Source organism: Mirounga angustirostris, unplaced genomic scaffold, assembly GCF_029215605.1.
Source record: "Mirounga angustirostris isolate CCGP_5_RB_7025 unplaced genomic scaffold, mMirAng1.0.hap1 SCAF_15, whole genome shotgun sequence".
Taxonomy (NCBI): Eukaryota; Metazoa; Chordata; class Mammalia; order Carnivora; family Phocidae; genus Mirounga; species Mirounga angustirostris.
This window is the reverse complement of record NW_026991723.1, coordinates 31,168,374-31,188,494: the sequence shown is the minus strand read 5'-3', so window position 1 is coordinate 31,188,494 and position 20,121 is coordinate 31,168,374. Positions and strand designations below refer to the sequence as shown.

Genomic DNA, 20,121 nt, shown 5'->3' with positions numbered 1-20,121 from the left:
AAATGGAAAGCAGAGAAAAATCAATCAAGCCAAAGCTTAGTTCACTGAAGATTTTTTTAATGATTTACACCAAAGAAGAAAAAAGAGAGGACACAAAGTATTAATATAAGAAAAAATGCAAGAAAAGACATAAATACTGATACAACAGACACTAAAAAGATAATAAAAGAATATTAGGGGAAACTCTGTGCCCATAAATTTGACAATTTAAGTGAAATGGACAAATTTCACTGAAAAACAAACAAACAAAAAAACTACCAAATTCACTCAAGAAGACATAATTTGGATAGATCAGTATCTATTTAAGAAGTTGAATATGTGGTCAACAAATACGTAGTACCAAGAAACAGCTTCAGTATTAGAAGGCAGTAAATAGTGAATTCTGCCAAAGGTTAAAAAAAAAAAAAAGAAAAGAAAACTATGTTACATAATCTCTTCTAGAAAATACAAGAAACCTACAGACCAATATCCCTCATGACATAAATGTAAAAATTCTAAAAAAAAAAAAGCATAAAAAACCCCCCCAAAGCAATATAGAAATGACATTCCAAAAAACAAACTGTTGAGATATTTAAAAGTCAATGTAATCCATCATATTAATTATCTAAAATGTTAAAACCACACAATCAAATAATTTAAGGCAAAGAATATTTCACAAAATTCAAAATCCATCCATTAGCCTACTGTAAAGGGAATCTACAAAAAGCCTATAGCTATAATCATACTTAAGAGACTGAATACTTAAACCCTAGGATTGGAAAATACAGGTATCTAGCCTCAGCACTTCTATTCGAGACTGCTAGAAGTTCCCACCAATGCAGTACAGCAAGAATAGAAAGAAAAGGTACAAAATCTACAGAGAGAACCACACAAAGATCTTCAAAAAAAGCCCCTTAACTAGTGTTTTCAGCAAGGGCAAAATACAAAGCTGATATACAAAAGCCAATCATATACAAACAATTATCACTAGAATTTTAAATCAAAGAATATAATTTACCATGATGCTAAAAACAAAACCCAAAATACTTGGTACCTATACTCCAAAAACTACTGATAAAAGGAATCAAAGAAATCATAAATAAAAGGAGATGGGATTTCTTTATGGATTGGATTTTAAGATGTTAAACCTCTTTAATTTGATCTATAGATTCAATACAATCCCAGTTGAAAAGCTGGCATGCTTTTTGTTAAATATCAAAAAGCTCACTTTAGAGGAGGAGCAAGATTGGCAGAGGAGTAGGAGACCTAAATTTCGTCTGGTCCCAGGAATTCAGTTAGACAGAGATCAAGTCATTCTGAACATCTACGAACTCAAGAGGAGATTGAAGAAAAGAATAGCAGCAACTCTCTGAACAGAAAAGCGACGACTTTCTGGAAGGTCTCTTCTGATTTGTTCAGCGTATATATTTCTGCGGTCGTTGTTAGCCTGTTAGCATTTTGTTCTCTCATTCATCTATTCTCTAGACAAAATGACAAGACGGAAAAAATCACTTCAAAAAAAAGAACAACAGGCAGTACCTACTGCCAGGGACCTAATCAATATGGACATTAGTAAGATGTCAGAACTAGAGTTCAGAATGACGATTATAAAGATACTAGCTGGGCTTAAAAAAAGCATGGAAGATATTAGAGAAACCATTTCTGGAGAATAAAAGAACTAAAATCTAACCAAGTTGAAATCAAAAAGGCTATTAATGAGGTGCAATAAAAAATGGAGGCTCTAACTGCTAGGATAAATGAGGCAGAAGAGAGAATCAGTGATACAGAAAACCAAATGATTGAAAATAAAGAAGCTGACAAAAAGAGAGAGACAACTACTGGATCACGAGGACAGAATTCGAGAGATAAGTGATACCATAAGAATAAAATATATTAGAATAATTGGGATCCCAGAAGAAGAAAGAGAGAGAGGAGCAAATTATAGCAGAGAACTTCCCTAATTTGGGAAAGGAAACAGGCATCAAAATCCAGCAGGCAAAGAGAACCCCCCCAAAATCAATAAAAATAGGTCAACACCCCAACATGTAATAGTAAAACTTATGAATCTCAGAGACAAAGACAAAATCCTGAAAGCAGCTCAGGATAAAGGATCTGTAACCTACAATAGTAGAAACATAAGATTGGCAAAAGACCTATCCACAGAGACCTGGCAGGCCAGAAGGGACTGGCATGATATATTCAGAGCACTAAATGAGAAAAATAGGCAGCCAAGAATACTATATCCAGCTAGGCTGTCACTGAAAATAGGAGAGATTAAAAGCTTCCAGGACAAACAAAAACTAAAGGAATTTGCAAACATGAAACCAGCCCTACAAGAAATCTTGAAAGGGGTCCTCTAAGCAAAGAGAGAGCCTAAAAGCAACATAGACCAGAAAGGAACAGACAATATACAGTAACAGTCACCTTATAGGCAATACAATGGCACTAAATTCCTATCTTTCAATAGTTACCCTAAATGTAAGTGGGCTACATGCCCCAATCAAAAGACACAGGCTATCAGATTGGATTAAAAAACAAGACCCATCGATATGCTGTCTGCAAGAGACTCATTTTAGACCCAAAGACACCTCCAGATTGAAAGTGAGGGGGTGGAAAACCATTTACCATGCTAATGGACACCAAAAAGAAAGCTGGGGTGGCAATCCTTGTATCAGACAAATTAGATTTTAAACCAAAGACTATAATAAGAGATGAGAAAGGACACTATATCATACTTAAAGGGTCTATCCAACAAGAAGATCTAACAATTGTAAACATCTATGCCCCTAACATGGGAGCAGCCAATTATATAAGCCAATTAATAACAAAAGCAAAGAAACAATAGTAAGGGGACCTTAACAACCCCCTCACTGAAATGGACAGATCATCTAAGCAAAAGATCAATAAGGAAATAAAGACTTTAAATGACACACTGGACCAAATGGACTTCACAGATATATTCAGAACATTCCATCCCAAAGCAAAAGAATATACTTCTTCTCCAGTGCCCATGGAACATTCTCCAGAATAGAACACATCCTAGGTACCGGTACCAAAAGACGGGGATCATTCCCTGCATATTTTCAGACCACAAAGCTTTGAAACTAGAACTCAATCACAAGAGGAGAGTTGGAAAGAACTCAAGTACATGGAGGCTAAAGAACATCCTACTAAAGAATGACTGGGTCAACCAGGAAATTAGAGAAGAATTAAAACTCATGGAAAGAAATGAAAATGAAAACACAACTATTCAAAATCTTTGAGATGCAGTAAAGGCGGTCCTAAGGGCAAAGTATATACCAATACAAGCCTTTCTCAAGAAACAAGAAAGGTCTCAAATATACAACCTAACCCTACACCTAAAGGAGCTGGAGAAAGAACAGCAAATAAAGCCTAAACCCAGCAAGAGAAGAAAAATAATAAAGATCAGAACAGAAATCAATGAAATAGAAACCAAAAGAACAGCAGAACAGATCAACGAAACTAGGAGCTGGTTCTTTGAAAGAATTAACAAGATTGATAAACCCCTGGCCAGACTTACCAAAACAAAAGAGAAAGGATCCAAATAAAATCATGAATGAAAGAGGAGAGATCACAACCAACACCAAAGAAATACAAACAACTATAAGAACATATTATGAGCAACTATATGCCAGCAAATTAGATAATCTGAAAGAAATGGATGCATTCCTAGAGATGTATCAACTACCAAAACTGAACCAGGAATAAATAGAAAACCTGAACAAACTTATAACCACTAAGGAAATTGAAGCAGTAATCAAAAATCTCCCAAGAAACAAGAGCCCAAGGCCAGATGGCTTCCCAGAGGAATTCTACCAAACATTTAAAGACTTAATACCTATTCTTCTGAAACTGTTCCAAAAAATAGAAATGGAAGGAAAACTTCCAAAGTCGTTTTATGAGGCCAGCATTACCTTGATCCCAAAACCAAACAAAGACCCCATCAAAAAGGAGAATTACAGACCAATATCCTTGATGAACACGGATGCAAAAATTCTCACCAAAATACTAGCCAATAGGATCCAACAGTACACTAAAAGGATTATTCACCACGACCAAGTGGGATTTATCCCTGGGCTGCAAGGTTGGTTCAACATCCGCAAATCAATGTGATACATTAATAAAAGAAAAGAACAAGAACCATATGATCCTCTCAATAGATGCAGAAAAAGCTTTTGACAAAGTACAGCATCCTTTCTTGATCAAAACTCTTCAGAGTATTGGGATACAGGGTATATACTTCAATATCACAAAAGCCATCTATGAAAAACCTACAGCGAATATCATTCTCAATGGGGAAAAACTGAGAGCTTTCCCCCTAAGGTCAGGAAACGGCAGGGATGTCCACTATCACCACTGCTATTCAACACAGTACTAGAAGTCCTAGCCACGGCAATCAGACAACTAAAAGAAATAAAAGGCATTCGAATCAGCAAAGAAGAAGTCAAACTCTCACTCTTTGCAGATGATATACCTTATGTGGAAAACCCAAAAGACTCTCCACCCCGAAACTGCTAGAACTCATAGAGGAATTCAGTAAAGTGGCAGGATATAAAATCAATGCACAAAAATCGGTGGCATTCCTATACACTAACAAGACAGGAGAAAGAGAAATTAAGGAGTCGATCCCATTTACAATTGCACCCAAAACCATCAGATACCTAGGAATAAATCTAACCAAAGAGGCAAAGAATCTGTACTCAGAAAACTATAAAATACTCATGAAAGAAATGGAGGAAGACATGAAGAAATGGAAAAACGTTCCACGCTCATGGATTGGAAGAACAAATATTGTGAAGATGTCAATGCTACCTAGAGCAATCTACACATTTAATGCAATCCCTATCAAAATACCATCCACTTTTTTCAAAGAAATGGAACAAATCATCCTAAAATTTGTATGGAACCAGAAAAGACCCCGCATAGCCAGAGGAATGTTGAAAAAGAAAAGCAAAGCTGGTGGCATCACAATTCCGGACTTCAAGCTCTATTACAAAGCTGTCATCATCAAGACAGCATGGTACTGGCACAAAAACAGACACATAGATCAATGGAACAGAATAGAGAGCCCAGAAATGGACCCTCAACTCTATGGTCAACTAATCTTTGACAAAGCAGGAAAGAATGTCCAACGGGAAAAAGACAGTCTCTTCAACAAATGGCGTTGGGAAAATTGGACAGCCACATGCAGAAGAATGAAACTGGACCATTTCCTTACACCACACACAAAAATAGACTCCAAATGGTTGAAAGACCTCAATGTGAGACAGGAGTCCATCAAAATCCTAAAGGAGCACACAGGCAGCAAACTCTTCAACCTCAGCAACTTCTTCCTAGAAACAATGCCAAAGCAAGGGAAGCTAAGGCAAAAATGAACTATTGGGACTTCATCAAGATAAAAAGCTTTTGCACAGCAAAAGAAACAGTCAACAAAACCAAAAGACAACTGACAGAATGGGAGAAGATATTTGCAAATGACATATCAGATAAAGGGCTAGTATCCAAAATCTATAAAGAACTTATCAAACTCAACACCCAAAGAACAAAGAATCCAATCAAGAAATGGGCAGAAGAGATGAACAGACATTTTTCCAAAGACATGCAGATGGCCAACAAACATATGAAAATGTGCTCAACATCACTCGGCATCAGGGAAATCCAAATCAAAACCTCAATGAGATACCACCTCACACCAGTCAGAATGGCTAAAATTAACAAGTCAGGAAACGACATGTTGGTGGGGATGCGGAGAAATGGGAACCCTTCTACACTGTTGGTGGGAATGCAAGGTGGTGCAACCACTCTGGAAAACAGTATGGAGGTTTTCAAGAAGTTGAAAATAGAGCTACCATACGACCCAGCAATTGCACTAGTGGGTATTTACCCCAAAGATACAAATGTAGGGATCTAAAGGGGTACGTGCACCCCGATGTTTATAGCAGCAATGTCCACAATAGCCAAACTGTGGAAAGAGCCAAGATGTCCATCGACAGATGAATGGATAAAGAAGATAAACACACACACAATGGAATATTATGCAGTCATCAAAAGGAATGAAATCTTGCCATTTGCAATGATGTGGATGGAACTAGAGGGTATTATGCCGAGCGATAAATAAGTCAATCAGAGAAAGACATGTATCGTATGATCTCACTGATATGAGGAATTCTTAATCTCAGGAAACAAACTGAGTGTTGCTGGAGTGGTGGGGGGTGGGAGGGATGGGATGGCTGGGACATTGGGGAAGGTATGTGCTATGGTGAGAGCTGTGAATTGTGTAGGACTGTTGAATCACAGATCTGTACCTCTGAAACAAATAATACATTACATGTTAAAAAAAAAAGAAGAAGATAGTAGGAAGGGAAAAATGAAGGGGGGGAATCGGGAGGGGGAGATGAACCATGAGAGACTATGGACTCTGAGAAACAAACTGAGGGTTCTAGAGGGAAGGAGGGTGGAGGGATGTGTTAGCCTGGTGAGGGTATTAAAGAGGGCACGTACTGAATGGAGCACTGGGTGTTCTATGCAAACAATGAATCATGGAACACTACATCAAAAACTAATGATGTAATGTATGGTGATTAACATAAAAAAATTTTAAAAAATTTTTAAAAAGCTCATTTTAAAATTTATAAAGAACGTTTTTGGACTCACATTAACTGATTTCAAGGTCTAATTAAGAACCTAAAATATTAATGTGGTATTGACATAAGGATGGATATATAGATGAATAAAAAAATATAGATACCACAGAAATACAGTCTTAAATGTACAGAATATAAGTACAAATACACACACACACACACACATAAGCTTATGTACCATATACAAAATACACATTTATCCATTTTCTAAGAACAATGGAAATGCTATTCAGTAGAGAAAGGATAATCTTTTCAATTAATGGTGTTAGAATTACTGGACTCTCCTTTTCAAAAATTTAAACCTGACACTTATCCCATCCTGTCTATGAGAACTAACACCAAATGAATTACAAAATGTAAAATGTGAAATTTAAAACTTTTCTAGAAGAAAGCATATGAATAAATCTGTCTTACTCTGAGTTTGGATATTTCTAGACAGAACAATAAATGCATGATCTTTATGAGAAAATTAATAAACTGAATTTTTACATTCAATTTTAGCCAACCTCCTCTGAAATCATGCCAACAAAAGAAGTGGAATGCAGCTTCACTACTGCCAAGTGTGGACAGAAGTCCATGTTCCCCCCTAAACCTCCACTGACATCTTTGGGAGTTGGAGCAGTAGGCTACCACATTAACAGTGAGGAGGGGTGAGATGTCAGGGTCCCCACCAGCCTTCTCCTAACACTAACCACCATCAGGTGCCATGGTCCCTAGCTCACCTTCATTGTTGTGTAATCTTTCAGAATATTACATTTATTCTATGTATATTTACCATATGTATATTGATACGTATATACACACATATACATATATATAGATATACATATATGTACAGATACACAGACATATATATATTTAGCTGCAATTAGTGGAGAGTAAAATAGAATACATTTATTCCACCTTTCCCCTGGTTAATACTTTTATATCTTACTCCTTCCCCAAGCAGAGTCACAAACACATTCTCCTTATTATCCCATAGAATATCTCTAGTTTTACTTTGAAAAAAATCAGGCCTTTAAGCCACCTGAATCCCATTTTTTGTTTAGATCAATGAGGTTACTTTGGTATTCTTTCTCCACTGTTTTGTGGGGCTAGTGCCATCTATCAAGACCAATTATCTATGAAGTATATGTTTTTTTCTTGAGCTTTCTTTTCTGTTTCACTCATTTATTAAACTATCCCACTTCCAGTTCCATACTACTTAACTCTCAGAGTTTTACATATGTGATAGAGCAAATCCTACCACAACACTCGTATAAATGAGATTTTCTTTGATACTGCATTAAATATTTATAATTGTGTATAAGTGCTTCTTTTGTCTTTGTTAGGATTAGCTAAAATTTCATCCATTTTACTTTTTTTTTATTCTAAAAAACATTCTATAATTTCTGTATTCCAGTTAATATCACTTTTAAATTCTGCTTTTTTAGTATATTTTTGTTATTGTTTTTACTTAATTTATTACTAGACTACCAATTTACCTCTGTTCACTAATCTACTATACCCTAAGGTTTATAATATGCACATTTATTTTATAAATGTCACACAATTTTGGACTTGATATCCTTTTTTATACATTGTTTAAAAGAGAATTTTTTAAAATATCCATGTTAAGAGTTTTTTGTTTACTCATTAATTTCTATATTTATCAAAATATGTTGAAAATATTATTTATGGTCTAATTTGTTGGACTTACTGGTTTTCTTTCTAGATTAACATTTTATTTTATATATATATTTTTAAAGATTTTATTTATTCGAGACACAGATACAGAGAGAGAGAAAGAAAGCATGAGCAGGGAGAGAGGCAGAGGGAGAGGAGAAGCAGGCTCCTCACTGAGCCAGGAGCCCGATGTGGGGCTTGATCCCAGGACCCTGAGATCATGACCTGAGCTGAAGGCAGACGCTTAACCATCTGAGCCACCCAGGCGCCCCATATTTTCACTATCTTATGATTAATCTATGGGAACTTGAAAGGCTTCTTTTATTTTTTTTTTAATGTTATGTTAGTCACCATATAGTACATTAGTTTTTGATGTAGAGTTCCATGATTCATTGTGTGTAACACCCAGTGCTCCATGCAATACATGAAAAGGCTTGTTCTTTGATCTCAGGATACAGATACATATATATGGTTCACTTTTTTTTTTTTAAGATTTTATTTATTTGCAAGAGGGAGAGAAGGAGCACGGGGGAGGAACAGAGGGAGAAGGAGAAGCACACTCCCTGCTGAGCAGGGAGCCCAACACAGAGCTCCATCCCAGGACCCTAAGATCATGACCTAAGCCAGAGGCAGATGCTTAACTGACTAAGCCACCCAGGCGCCCCTGGTTTACTCTAATATAAATATCATTTACATCCCATATAGGCATACTTATTTAATGTTCATAGTATCTTTACTTTAATCAGATGAGGTATGTTATTATCTCCTAATCCTGGTGAATTTTAACTTCTTAGAACCCCATTATTTTGTGTTTTATGATAGCTGGTATGATACTGTTTGGTGCAGTCATTCAAATGCTTAAGGGTTTACTTTAACCTGTGCTCTTAAAATGAGGGCCTTCTTTTAAGTTAATGCATTTATTTATTTATAAAGATTTTATTTATTTGAGAGAGAGTGAGAAAGCATGAGCGAGGTGTGGGGCAGAGGGAGAGGGAGAAGCAGGCTCCCCACTGATCAGAGATCCTGGCACAGGGTTCAATCCCAGGACCCTGAGATGATGACCTGAGCTGAAGGCAGACACATAACCGATGAGCCATCCAGGCACCCCTAAGTTACTGCATTTATTGCCTAAATTCAAGCCTGAATGACATGAAACTCTAAATTATTTAGTTTTTTACTTAATAACTTTACTATTTTTTTATTGCAATCTTTCAAACATACTTATTTTGGGGTATCTTTTTTAGCCAACCAATACGATCAAATCATTTACATCTAATGACTGGAAAATATGCTTAATCTAAAAATTTTGCTGTCTGGTTGAACAGCTTCACAACCAAAACTTTAGTAAACACACTTAGGATGATTTTACTCTTTTGCTCTAAGAATTATACTGAAACTGTAATTTTTGAAGTTCCTGAATTTACCAGTTTACACAAAAATACCAATAAGCACATGAAAAAATACTTGACATCATTAGTGACCAAGTAAATTGTTATGGACTGAATTATATCTCCCCCTAAATTCGTATGTTGAAGCCCTGACCCTCAATGTTACTATATTTGGTGGTAAGGCCTTTGGGGAAATTAAGGGTAAATGAGTTCATAAGGGTGTGGCTCAAATTCTTATAGGCTTGGTATCTTTGAAAGAATAGGAAGAGACATCACAGCTCTCTCTCCATGAAAGCACAGAGGAAAGGCCATATGAGGGCACAGTGAGAAGGCAGTCATCTGCAAGCCAGAAAGAAGCCTCACCAGAAATTAATCATGTTGGCACCCTGATGTTGGGCTTTCAGCTTCCAGAACTATGAGAAATAAATATCTGCTACTTAGGCCACCCAGACTATGGTATTTATCATGCCAGGCCAAATGACTAGTACAGAAATGCACATCAAAACTTCAATGATATACCACTTCACATCTACTAGGATGGCTAGGATAAAAAAGATAATAACAAGTGTTGGTGAAGATGTGGAAGAATTAGAACCCTCATATGCTGTCATTAGGAATGAGAAATAGGCAGGCACTGTGGAAAATAGTCTGGAAATTCTTGAAACAGTTACCACATAACCCAGCAATTTGAATCAAGTGTAACTCAGTAAGAGGAAAAAAAGCATTATGTCCAAAAAAAAAAAAAATCCATGCAAAAACTTGTAAATCAATGTTTCTATCAGCATTATTCAATAGCCAAAAGGTAGAATCCTAAATGTTAATTGAATGAAGAATGGACAAACAAATGTGGCAAATACATACAATGAGACATTATTTTCCATACAAAGGATGAAGTACTGATACATATGAATCTTGTAATCCTATGTGAAAGAAACCAGTCATAAAAGACCACATAATGTGTGACTGCATTTACATGAAATGTCTGCAATAGGCACATCTATAAAGACAGAAAGTAGATTAGTGATTGCTGGGGCTGTAGGGTATAGGAGGATAGGGAGGTAATAACTAAAGGGTATGAGGTTTCTTTTTGAGGTAATGAAAATGAACTGTGGTGATATTTACACATATCCGTGAATATGTGAAAAGCCACTAAATTGTACCCGTTAAATGGGTGGATTCTATGATATGTAAATAGTATTTCAACAGAGCTGTTTAAAAGGGTAAAACAACCAACCAACCAACAAACAAAACTTTCAAAGGTATTCCCCTAAAAGTTTAACTATCCCAAGTGTTTCCTTCTGTCAGTGCTCACCCACCTGGGTACCTCTGGTTTAGGAATTCTTCCTCTAAGGACCAGGGCTCTTCTCCTTGCTCCAACTTGAAGATCATCTCAGGTTTGGTGGTGCAATACCCTGTAAACGTGACAATTGAAGGTATATACATATACCAGATCCATGGGCTTTTTGGCTTTCAAAGGTGGAGCAAGATACAGCAACAAGAGCAGCAAAATAAATGTGCTCATTTGAAGTATCCCATGGGAAAGTAATAACATAAACATTTTGTCTGCTTCCTAAAAGCTTCAGGTACCTTAGACCTCTTACTCAAAAGCCAGTACAACATTAATCTCTACAAGGAGTACATGTGTTTTGATAACTTTTAAAAAAAGGAAATTTAATTTAGACGAAGATACACAATAAAGTCTGCTTACCCACTGAAATGAGGTGGCTGTAGTTCTCTAGCATCACATCTCGGTACAGGATCCTTTGAGCAGGACTCATGTACTGCCATTCATCCTGGGTAAATTCAACAATCACATCTTCGAATGACATGGATCCCTGTAACAACACATTTTGTTCAAAGATTCAGAATTATGTGACACATATCTTTGATAATTACCACTTTTCCTGCTTACTCTTAAGCTCTAAAAGACATGGTTATCAAAGACACCTATTTCTGACATAATTTTGTCTGTAGCTGTGGAGTTGCTCAGTTAAGAAGGTTTTTAACTTCCTATAATTCATTTATATCTATTTATGAATTACAGATTTTTTAAGACAAAAAAATTCAATGTAAAGAGATTTCCTACAACTCTTCCTCTTCATCCCAAGTTACTGTGGGCATTCTAGAGAATTCTAAGATGTTCATTCCCTCCTTAGACATCGTCATTGTAAACAGTGGGAGACAAAGAAGATACATGCAAGCTGTGGAGATATTTTACATGATCAAACTTATGTATAAATACATATATAAAAATATATAAATCTAGCGCTCATGAAGAGCAAAGAACAACTTACCAAGGATTTGGAATCATAGAGACCAGTATAAGTGATTATTTACGCTGAAGTAACAGCAATGAATATAAGGACAGGGACATAATCTCAGGGTAGCAGCAGCAACCAATCTGATAATTACTTTCTTGCACAACCGCCCAGGCTAACTAAATGAGCAGCTTCTGGAATGTTAGTGCCAAACACTGACATTTAGGAAACAAAAGGAAAAAAAAAATGTGTCAGAAGTTTTAGTGAGATAGATCTGTTCATGTTGCTCCTGAAGGGTCTGTGAACATAAAGGTGGAACTATCCCTTAAACTAATATACACATGGTTTTAGAATGTAGAAGGGAGGTGTAAGGATGAAGACAAGCATTTAGGAGTTACTAGCAATTTAGGTGGTAACTAAAATTTTAAGAGGCAATCAGACAGCAACGTGAGCTATATGCTATACATCCTATATGGAACTGAGGAAAGAAAAATACCAAATAGCATTTAGGGAAGCATGAATATTAAAGAGACTGGCAGAAAAAATAAAGTCCAAAAAGCCAAAGAAAAAGCTTTCTGAAAAGTAGTAAGAGTCAGGAAAGGATGTTGGCGAGGATGCAGAGAAAGGGGAACCCTCCTACACTGTTGGTGGGAATGCAAGCTGGTGCAGCCACTCTGGAAAACAGTATGTAAGGTTCCTCAAAAAGTTGAAAATAGAGCTACCATACGACCAAGCAATTGCACTACTGGGTATTTACCCCAAAGATACAAATGTAGTGATCCGAAGGGGTACGTGCACCCCGATGTTTATAGCGGCAATGTCCACAATAGCCAAAGTTTGGAAAGAGCCAAGATGTCCATCGACAGAGGAATGGATAAATAAGATGTGGTCTATATATACAATGGAATATTATGCAGCCATCATAAGGAATGAAATCTTGCCATTTGCAACGACATGGATGGAACTAGAGGGTATTATGCTAAACAAAATAAGTCAATCAGAGAAAGTATATTATTTCATGATATGAGGAATTTGAGAAATAAGACAGAGGCTCATAGGAGAAGGGAGGAAAAAATGAAACAAGATGAAACCAGAGAGAGAGACAAACCGTCTCTCTCAAATGCTATTTGGTATTTTTCTTTCCTCAGTCCCATGTAGGATGTATAGCATATAGCTCACGTTGCTGTCTGATTTCCTCTTAAAATTTTAGTTACCACCTAAATTGCATACACTACATCAAAAACTAATGATGTACTGTATGGTGACTAACATAATAAAACAAAATTAATAATAAAAAAAAAAGAGTCTGGAAAAGGTAGAATCTTGGAAAATGCAAAAAGGGAAAATTTCCACAACAAAAGACTTCACCAACGGGCTGGGAGGAGGGGGAACTGGAGAGTTGCTGTTCAACAGACATAAAACTTCAGTTATGCAAAATCATTAAGTTCCAGAGATCTGCTGTACAACATCATCCCTATAGTTAACAATATAGTATCACACATATAAAAATGTGCTAAGGGTAGATCTCATGTTAAGTGTTCTTATCACAATTAAAAGCAGAAAAGAAAGGGAAGAAAACTAAGAGATAACAGGGCAGAAACAAGTTTCTTTTTTCCCCCTCAGTGTTATGTATCCAATTATTTGTTCATTTATGTCTTCAGTATTCCTAAGTGAGTACCTCCTGCATGTGAAACTCAGTAGTAGTAGCTGGTAACTAAAACAAATAAATAAAAGGACAGGAATACCTCTCAAAATTTAATCTAAAAAAGAAAAAAAGAAAAGGTAATTATATTCTCCAAAGCGAAAAAATTAGTGAGAAAAGTGGCACTGCTTTCATTTTTGCGAATCTCTTTAATATCTGACTTAATTAGATCACGTGGATTAAAAAAAATAAGCTAACAAGTGACATAAATAAAAATGGTTAAGTAAGGATCCAAAAAATTCTCTCCTTCATAAAACTAGGAAAAAACTGGCAAAAACTGAGGTGCCTGGGTAGCTCAGTTGGTTAAGCATCCAACTCTTGATTTTGGCTCAGGTCATGATCTAGGGGTTGTGGGATCAAGCCCCATGTCAGGCTCCATGCTCAGCACAGAGTCTGCATGAGATTCTCTCTCTCTCTCCCCCTCTGCCACTCACAGTCTCTTGCTTTCTCAATAAATAAATTTTTTAAAAAAACTAGCAAAAATTATAAAAATTAACAAAGGCTATCTTCAAAACATTTATAAAAAACAAAAACGGGCGCCTGGGTGGCTCAGTTGGTTAAGCGACTGCCTTCGGCTCAGGTCATGATCCTGGAGTCCCTGGATCGAGTCCCGCATCGGGCTCCCTGCTTGGCAGGGAGTCTGCTTCTCCCTCTGCCCCTCCCGACCCTCCCCCCTCTCATGTGCACTCTCTCTCAGTCTCTCTCTCTCAAATAAATAAATAAAAATCTTTAAAAAAAAAAAACAACAACAACAACAAAAAAACAAAACAAAAACAAAACAGCTTAATCATAGTAGAATGGTGATACTGTGACCTTTTAACTTATACCCTGTTCCCATCCTTCCCTTCCCAACTCTGCAATAGTTTGACAACCAATGGTCTACAACCAACAGCCTGGCAACCACAAGAGCAGAACTGGGTTGGAGATCCACTGAAACCTCACTCATAGAAAACGGTCATTATTTGGCCAGTTTGGTGGTTTCCTGAAAGACCCCACTTACAAGGATGCCTTTATTTGAGCTAACTCACAGCTCAGTGTGAAAAGCCTTATTCACTCATCGTTTATCAAAAATTAAAGGCATTTGTTTAACTTAATGGCTACCTGAGGTGGCAGATAACAGCTGAGACAAACAATGGCTTAACGAAGAAGCTTGAAAGGAAAAGTTGGACAATGAGATGTCCATAAATGTTTCTGAAAACCTCTGATACATTCCTGAGAATCAAGGAGGCCGCAAACTTGCAAAGGGCTGTGCATATGCCTAAGGCTGTGAGCATACTCAGGAAAGATATGAGAAGGCCCTGAGCTGTCACCTCTAGGTGACCTTAAGGTTTGGCATTAGAAAGAAGTCTAAGCTAATGCAGAGTTATAAACCATCTGTCTAACTGTTGAAGAATTCCCTGACATGCACAGAGCCCTTAGCAAAGACTGGGAGACTTACTGGGTCTAGGCATTTAAAGAAATTTCTGCAGACACTTCAACTGCCTCAGATCAAAGAAACACAGGCTCTACAGAATTTTTTAAAAACTCACTGAACAAATAAATTTCAACAATGACCCCGAAGGAGGGGAGAAATTCTGATTTCTAGAACTGGCACATTCTTCTATTTAAAATGTCCTATTTTCAACAAAAAAGTTTAGTAAACAAGGAAAGAAACAGGAAAGTAAGGTTCATATGCAGAAAAAGTATAATCAATAGAAACTGCTCTTAAAGAAGCAAACGTTGAACTTACTAGACAATAACCTTAAATCAGCCATATTAAATATGGTCAAATACCTAGAAAAAAACAATGTTCAAGGACTAAAGGAAAATAAAGAAAGATATTTCACTAAATCAAGAATATCAATAAAGAGATAGAAATTTTAACAAAGAGAAATCATACAGAAACTCAAGAGTTGAAAACTTTAATAACTAAATCAAAATTTCACCAGAGGGATTCTATAGCAGATTTGAGGAGATGAAAGAATGAATAGACTGGACAATATGCCCATTGAAATTATATACTGTGAGGAAACAAAGAAAAATAATGACAAAAAATGAAATATGGGATAGCATCAAGCAATAGAGACAAAGAGACAATATTGAAAGCAGCAAGAAAGAAGTGACTCATCATGTACAATAGTATTAAAAGCAGATTACTAATCAGAAACCATGGAAGACATAAGGCAGTGAAATGATACATGACAAGTAAGTGCTGAAAGAAAAAAGTTGTCAACCAAGAATTATATACCCAGCAAAAATAGAAAAATTAAAACCTTCCCAGATAAACAAAAACAAAATTTGTCACAGGCAGAACTGCCCTACAAGAAATAATACAGGGAGTGGTTCAGCAAATCTATACAGACAGAAAATAGATTAGTGGTTGCTTGGGGTTTGGGGGAAATGAGCAGATGAAAGGGGATAAAATGCAGAGTTGCTTTTTAAGATGAAGAAACTGTTCTAAAATTGACTGTGGTGATATTTGCACCAATCTGTGGGTATACTAAAACATCACTGAATTCTACACTTAAATGGGTGAATGGCATGGTATGTGAACTGAATCTCAGTAAAGCTTAAAAAAAAAAAGAGAGAGAGAGAATGAAATCATTCTAAGATTAATAGAGCAGATTAAAAGGGCCAGGGTCGGAAGCTGGGAATGAACCATGTGAAAGGACAAGTGAAAGAAGATGACTCCAAAAAGATATCAGCACTGTAAAGATGGGGCCAGTGGAGGGTGTCATGGACAGTAACAAAGAAACTTTCCAGAAGGACAGAGGCAGTAGAGGCAAATGCTACAGAAAAGTCAAGTAAGAAAAGAATTAGACAAGACCCAATGGATTTGATTATAATCAAGTCTCTGGTCACCAGATATGACAGGCAAGTGGGGAGAGAAGCCAAAGCATCATGCAGAGGTTTGAAGTGTGGATAGAAAGTGTTGAAACGTTTGAAAGAGAACACAATTTTAAACTGCTGAGCAACCTGAATATCTTGGGTACTCAAAATATTTATGGAAAGTAATTTTAATTCAGCTGATTCAACAGAAAAGAATGTCTAATTCAACCCCTGTGTTTGAGTTTCTGGAAAACAGAACAGACCAAGTTCACATTTAGCATTATATCTTCTACTTTTATTGAAGAACAAGTAGAGACAACGTTCTATATTATTTTAGAGTAATTACTGAAAAGTTGTTAACTAAATCACCTACTCGAAAAATAAAGATCATTTTTACCTTCAAATGTTTTAACGTTCTGGGCACCTGGGTGGCTCAGTTGGTTAAGTCTCTTGCCTTCAGCTCAGGTCATGATCCCAGGGTCCTGGGATGGAGTCCCGCATTGGGCTCCCTGCTCATCAGGGAGTCTGCTTCTCTCTCTCCCTCTGCCCCTCCCCCCCCCGCTTGTGTGCATGCACTCTCTCTCTCAAATAAATAAAATCTTAAAAAAAAAAATGTTTTAACATTCTATGAGGTATCAGTTTGCTTAATCTTCTCACCAACCACAACCTTTAAAGCAGTACAGTTTGTCTGACACTCTGACATGGCTATCAACACTCAGAAATAAATTCGGAGCTCCAATTTCATATCCACATGCCACCTTTGCTCTGCTACTCATCTGTCTTTCCATCTCTGAATGCATCTGATCCATTTCTATTTCTACTTTTTCATGTTAATAGACTCTTAAGCCCTTATAAAATCCACTATAAAACAAACAGATTATTAAAAATAGAAATTACCTGCACTATGTTCATTTTCTGCAGCTCCTTGAAGAATGTGAAGAAATGAAAAGGTTCAGCTGGGAAAGAGGAAGGAGAAATAGGGTCATGAGAAACCTGGTCTGCCTTACAACTATTTTTATTTCCCTAAAAATCTCATTAACATCAGCTGGAAAAAAGGTTTCCCTATAGAAGAATATCCTTTTGACATTCTTGAGAGGGAACAAGAAGGACCACGCAGAGGTAGTACCTGAACAAATGCATCTGCAATATGATGACATAGGCTTAACCTTGCATTTTCACTGCTGTGAAACTCAGAAGTCGATGAATTAACAATTTATGTCCCCTTCTAAGTAAGAACAACAACAAAAAACACAAAATAAAACAAGAGGATATTGGTTAAACAAATTCAGGTATACAAAGGTAAAACCTTCTACCTTCATTTAAACTAATGTTGTTTAAAAAACCTACTTAGATGGGATTGTTAATCAAATTTGTGTTGTCTTTACACCTTGAGTTAGAGCTTCCCCAGAAAACTTCAAAATACAGATGGGACGCTTTATGCAAGAAATACTTTTTCTAACTTTTTGTTCTTACTTGGTTGCAAATTCTGAAACAGATTTCTTAGTAAGATGCCTATAGTACTTACCTGTGTAAGTAAACAGCACTGTGCTTAAGTTCTTAATTCTGCCCTGGGCGTCTTTTCAAAAATCATTCATTTCAGGCCCAATATTTTGAGCTTCCAAAAGTGTCTAATATAGAAAAATTTTCTTCTACTATCCTTTCGTCATTCCCTACACTCAGGAAAGAGGGAGGAGCATCAGCATAACTCTAGATGCCACATGTGGTGATGGAGATGGTAGGAGGGCAGCTCAGAATCTGGAAAGAATGAGGGGGAATGAAGGACACCGGGTGCTATTTAGGATTTCATTAGTTCTGGCTGGTTATACCTTCCCTGGGCATCATGTCCTACCAACCACCCAGTGAAGTGCCTTTTCCTGTACAGCCTGACAGTCACCCATCCCTCTCAACCACCTTCTGCAAGCTGGTCCAGTGCCACTGTCACACAGTCTGTGATGGCTTCTGCGTACAGTCACTAAGTCTGACTCATGCTATATAGGGATCAAGAACTGCTTCTGGTGGAGCAAGTCAGGACCTGTGCCTTTCTTGAAACCTCTGCCCCTGCTCTGAAGCTCCAATGAGGAATCTGTCAGAAGAGCTCTTCTTCTAAATGACAGTTGTTCCTAGGGCTCTCTTTCTCCAGTCTTAAGTTACTTTACTACAGAGGGGCTGGGATCTGGGCCTGAGAAACAAATTCACTGTAACTGAAACCTCCATTTAACACTCTAAACCGGACTTTGGAATCCACTACAAGTGTACTATCCAGTAATGTAGCCATTAGCTGCATGCAACTACTACACCTGAAGTGTGGTTAATAATAATTCAGATATACTGAGTTAAACGTATCAGTAGAACTAATTTCATCTCTTTCTTTTTATTGTTGCTACTGAAAAACTCCATATTTGGTTTCCATTATCTTTCTATTGGCCAGCACTGCATTAGATTATCAGATTGTGCCTTTGAGGATGGAGATAGCTTAGATGGTGCAGGTAAGTTCAAGAGTCTCTTGACCAGGGGCTCTAAAAAGAATCCACAAATCCCAGGATATATATTACCACATTGTGAGATTCTGTCCATATTCACTTCACAATCATATGTCTGGAAATCTGGGGACAGGCTACTCTGCTAAGAGCTCCAAAGGTTGCAACTCTTGGTTTGGGGCAGAAAGGATGCTGGGAAGAGCAAGAGGTAGGGAGTAAAATCTACTTGTATTTACATCCAACCTCTCCCACCTACCAGCTTGTGCCCTAGGGTGTATCATTTGGCGTCCAGTAAATTCCTTTCACTTTTTTAAATGGCCTAATTATAAGGGCAACTGTGAGGCTTAAATGAAATACCAAAGGAAACAAAGTGTCTTGTGATAGCAACTTACACACCCATTATTACAAGCACTTGACAAAAAGCTTTGCAGATGACACCTTATTTCTCAGAGTAATTCCACAAGCTACTGTTAGTAGCCTCATGTTCATCGAAAACATTATAGAGGTGGATTCCCTTCCCACTGCCTGCAGTCCCCTCACTCGGCGCCCGCAAAGGGCACCTTCTCCAGATAGGGGACGCAGCCCCACTTGCGCCACCGGAAGCAGGCGGGAGCAAACGCCGCAAGCACACAGGGACTGGGGGAGGGGAGGACCCGCCGGAAAATTCCCGGGAACACTGCACACAAACCTACCGGATCTGGCAGGGCCCCAGGCCTCCCGGAGCCGTGTCCCCAGTGCTCTCACCCCCAGCGCAAAGGCTCTGCTCCCGCAGATACCCAAAGGAGCCGAGTTCGTGTCCTTTTTCAACCACAGAAGGCGGGCGGAAAAGAGGCCAAGGCTGGATGTGCACTTGCGCAGAAGGAGCCCCCAAACCCGTTCCCAGCGTGCTGCGCGGTAGGCGCATAACATTTAAGACTACATTTCCCATAAAACTTTGAGACCGCAGGAAGTAATTTTAGAAGCGTTTCCTCCTCAAGTAGTGAGGTGAGACGTCACAATTGGATCTGACCTTTGGAAACTTTATCTGAATCCCCAGGTATTGTGGATTAGACTTTAACTTTATGGCATGACAACATGTTGCAAAGCATGGTTCTCGATTGGATCCTAGTTGGAAAAAAACAACAGTTGCAAGAGACTACAATTGGAGAAACGAATATAGACTAGATATTAGAAATACAA

At 37.5% G+C, this 20,121-nt stretch overlaps 1 protein-coding gene across 1 annotated transcript in view; it reads right to left on the bottom strand.

The window, feature by feature from the left end:
- The window catches only part of ZNF658 (zinc finger protein 658), a 33,271-nt gene extending 13,459 nt beyond the window's left edge, over positions 1–19,812 (bottom strand). Inside the window, exons 1-4 of the mRNA XM_064579950.1 lie at positions 19,635–19,812; positions 17,363–17,421; positions 11,406–11,532; positions 11,014–11,109 (exon numbers count right to left, since the gene is read on the bottom strand). Of these exons, the coding sequence (XP_064436020.1) occupies positions 11,014–11,109; positions 11,406–11,532; positions 17,363–17,377 (238 nt within the window). The 5' untranslated portion in view covers positions 17,378–17,421; positions 19,635–19,812. The remainder of the gene's footprint in view (positions 1–11,013; positions 11,110–11,405; positions 11,533–17,362; positions 17,422–19,634) is intronic.
- Between the last annotated feature and the right edge of the window lie 309 nt (positions 19,813–20,121).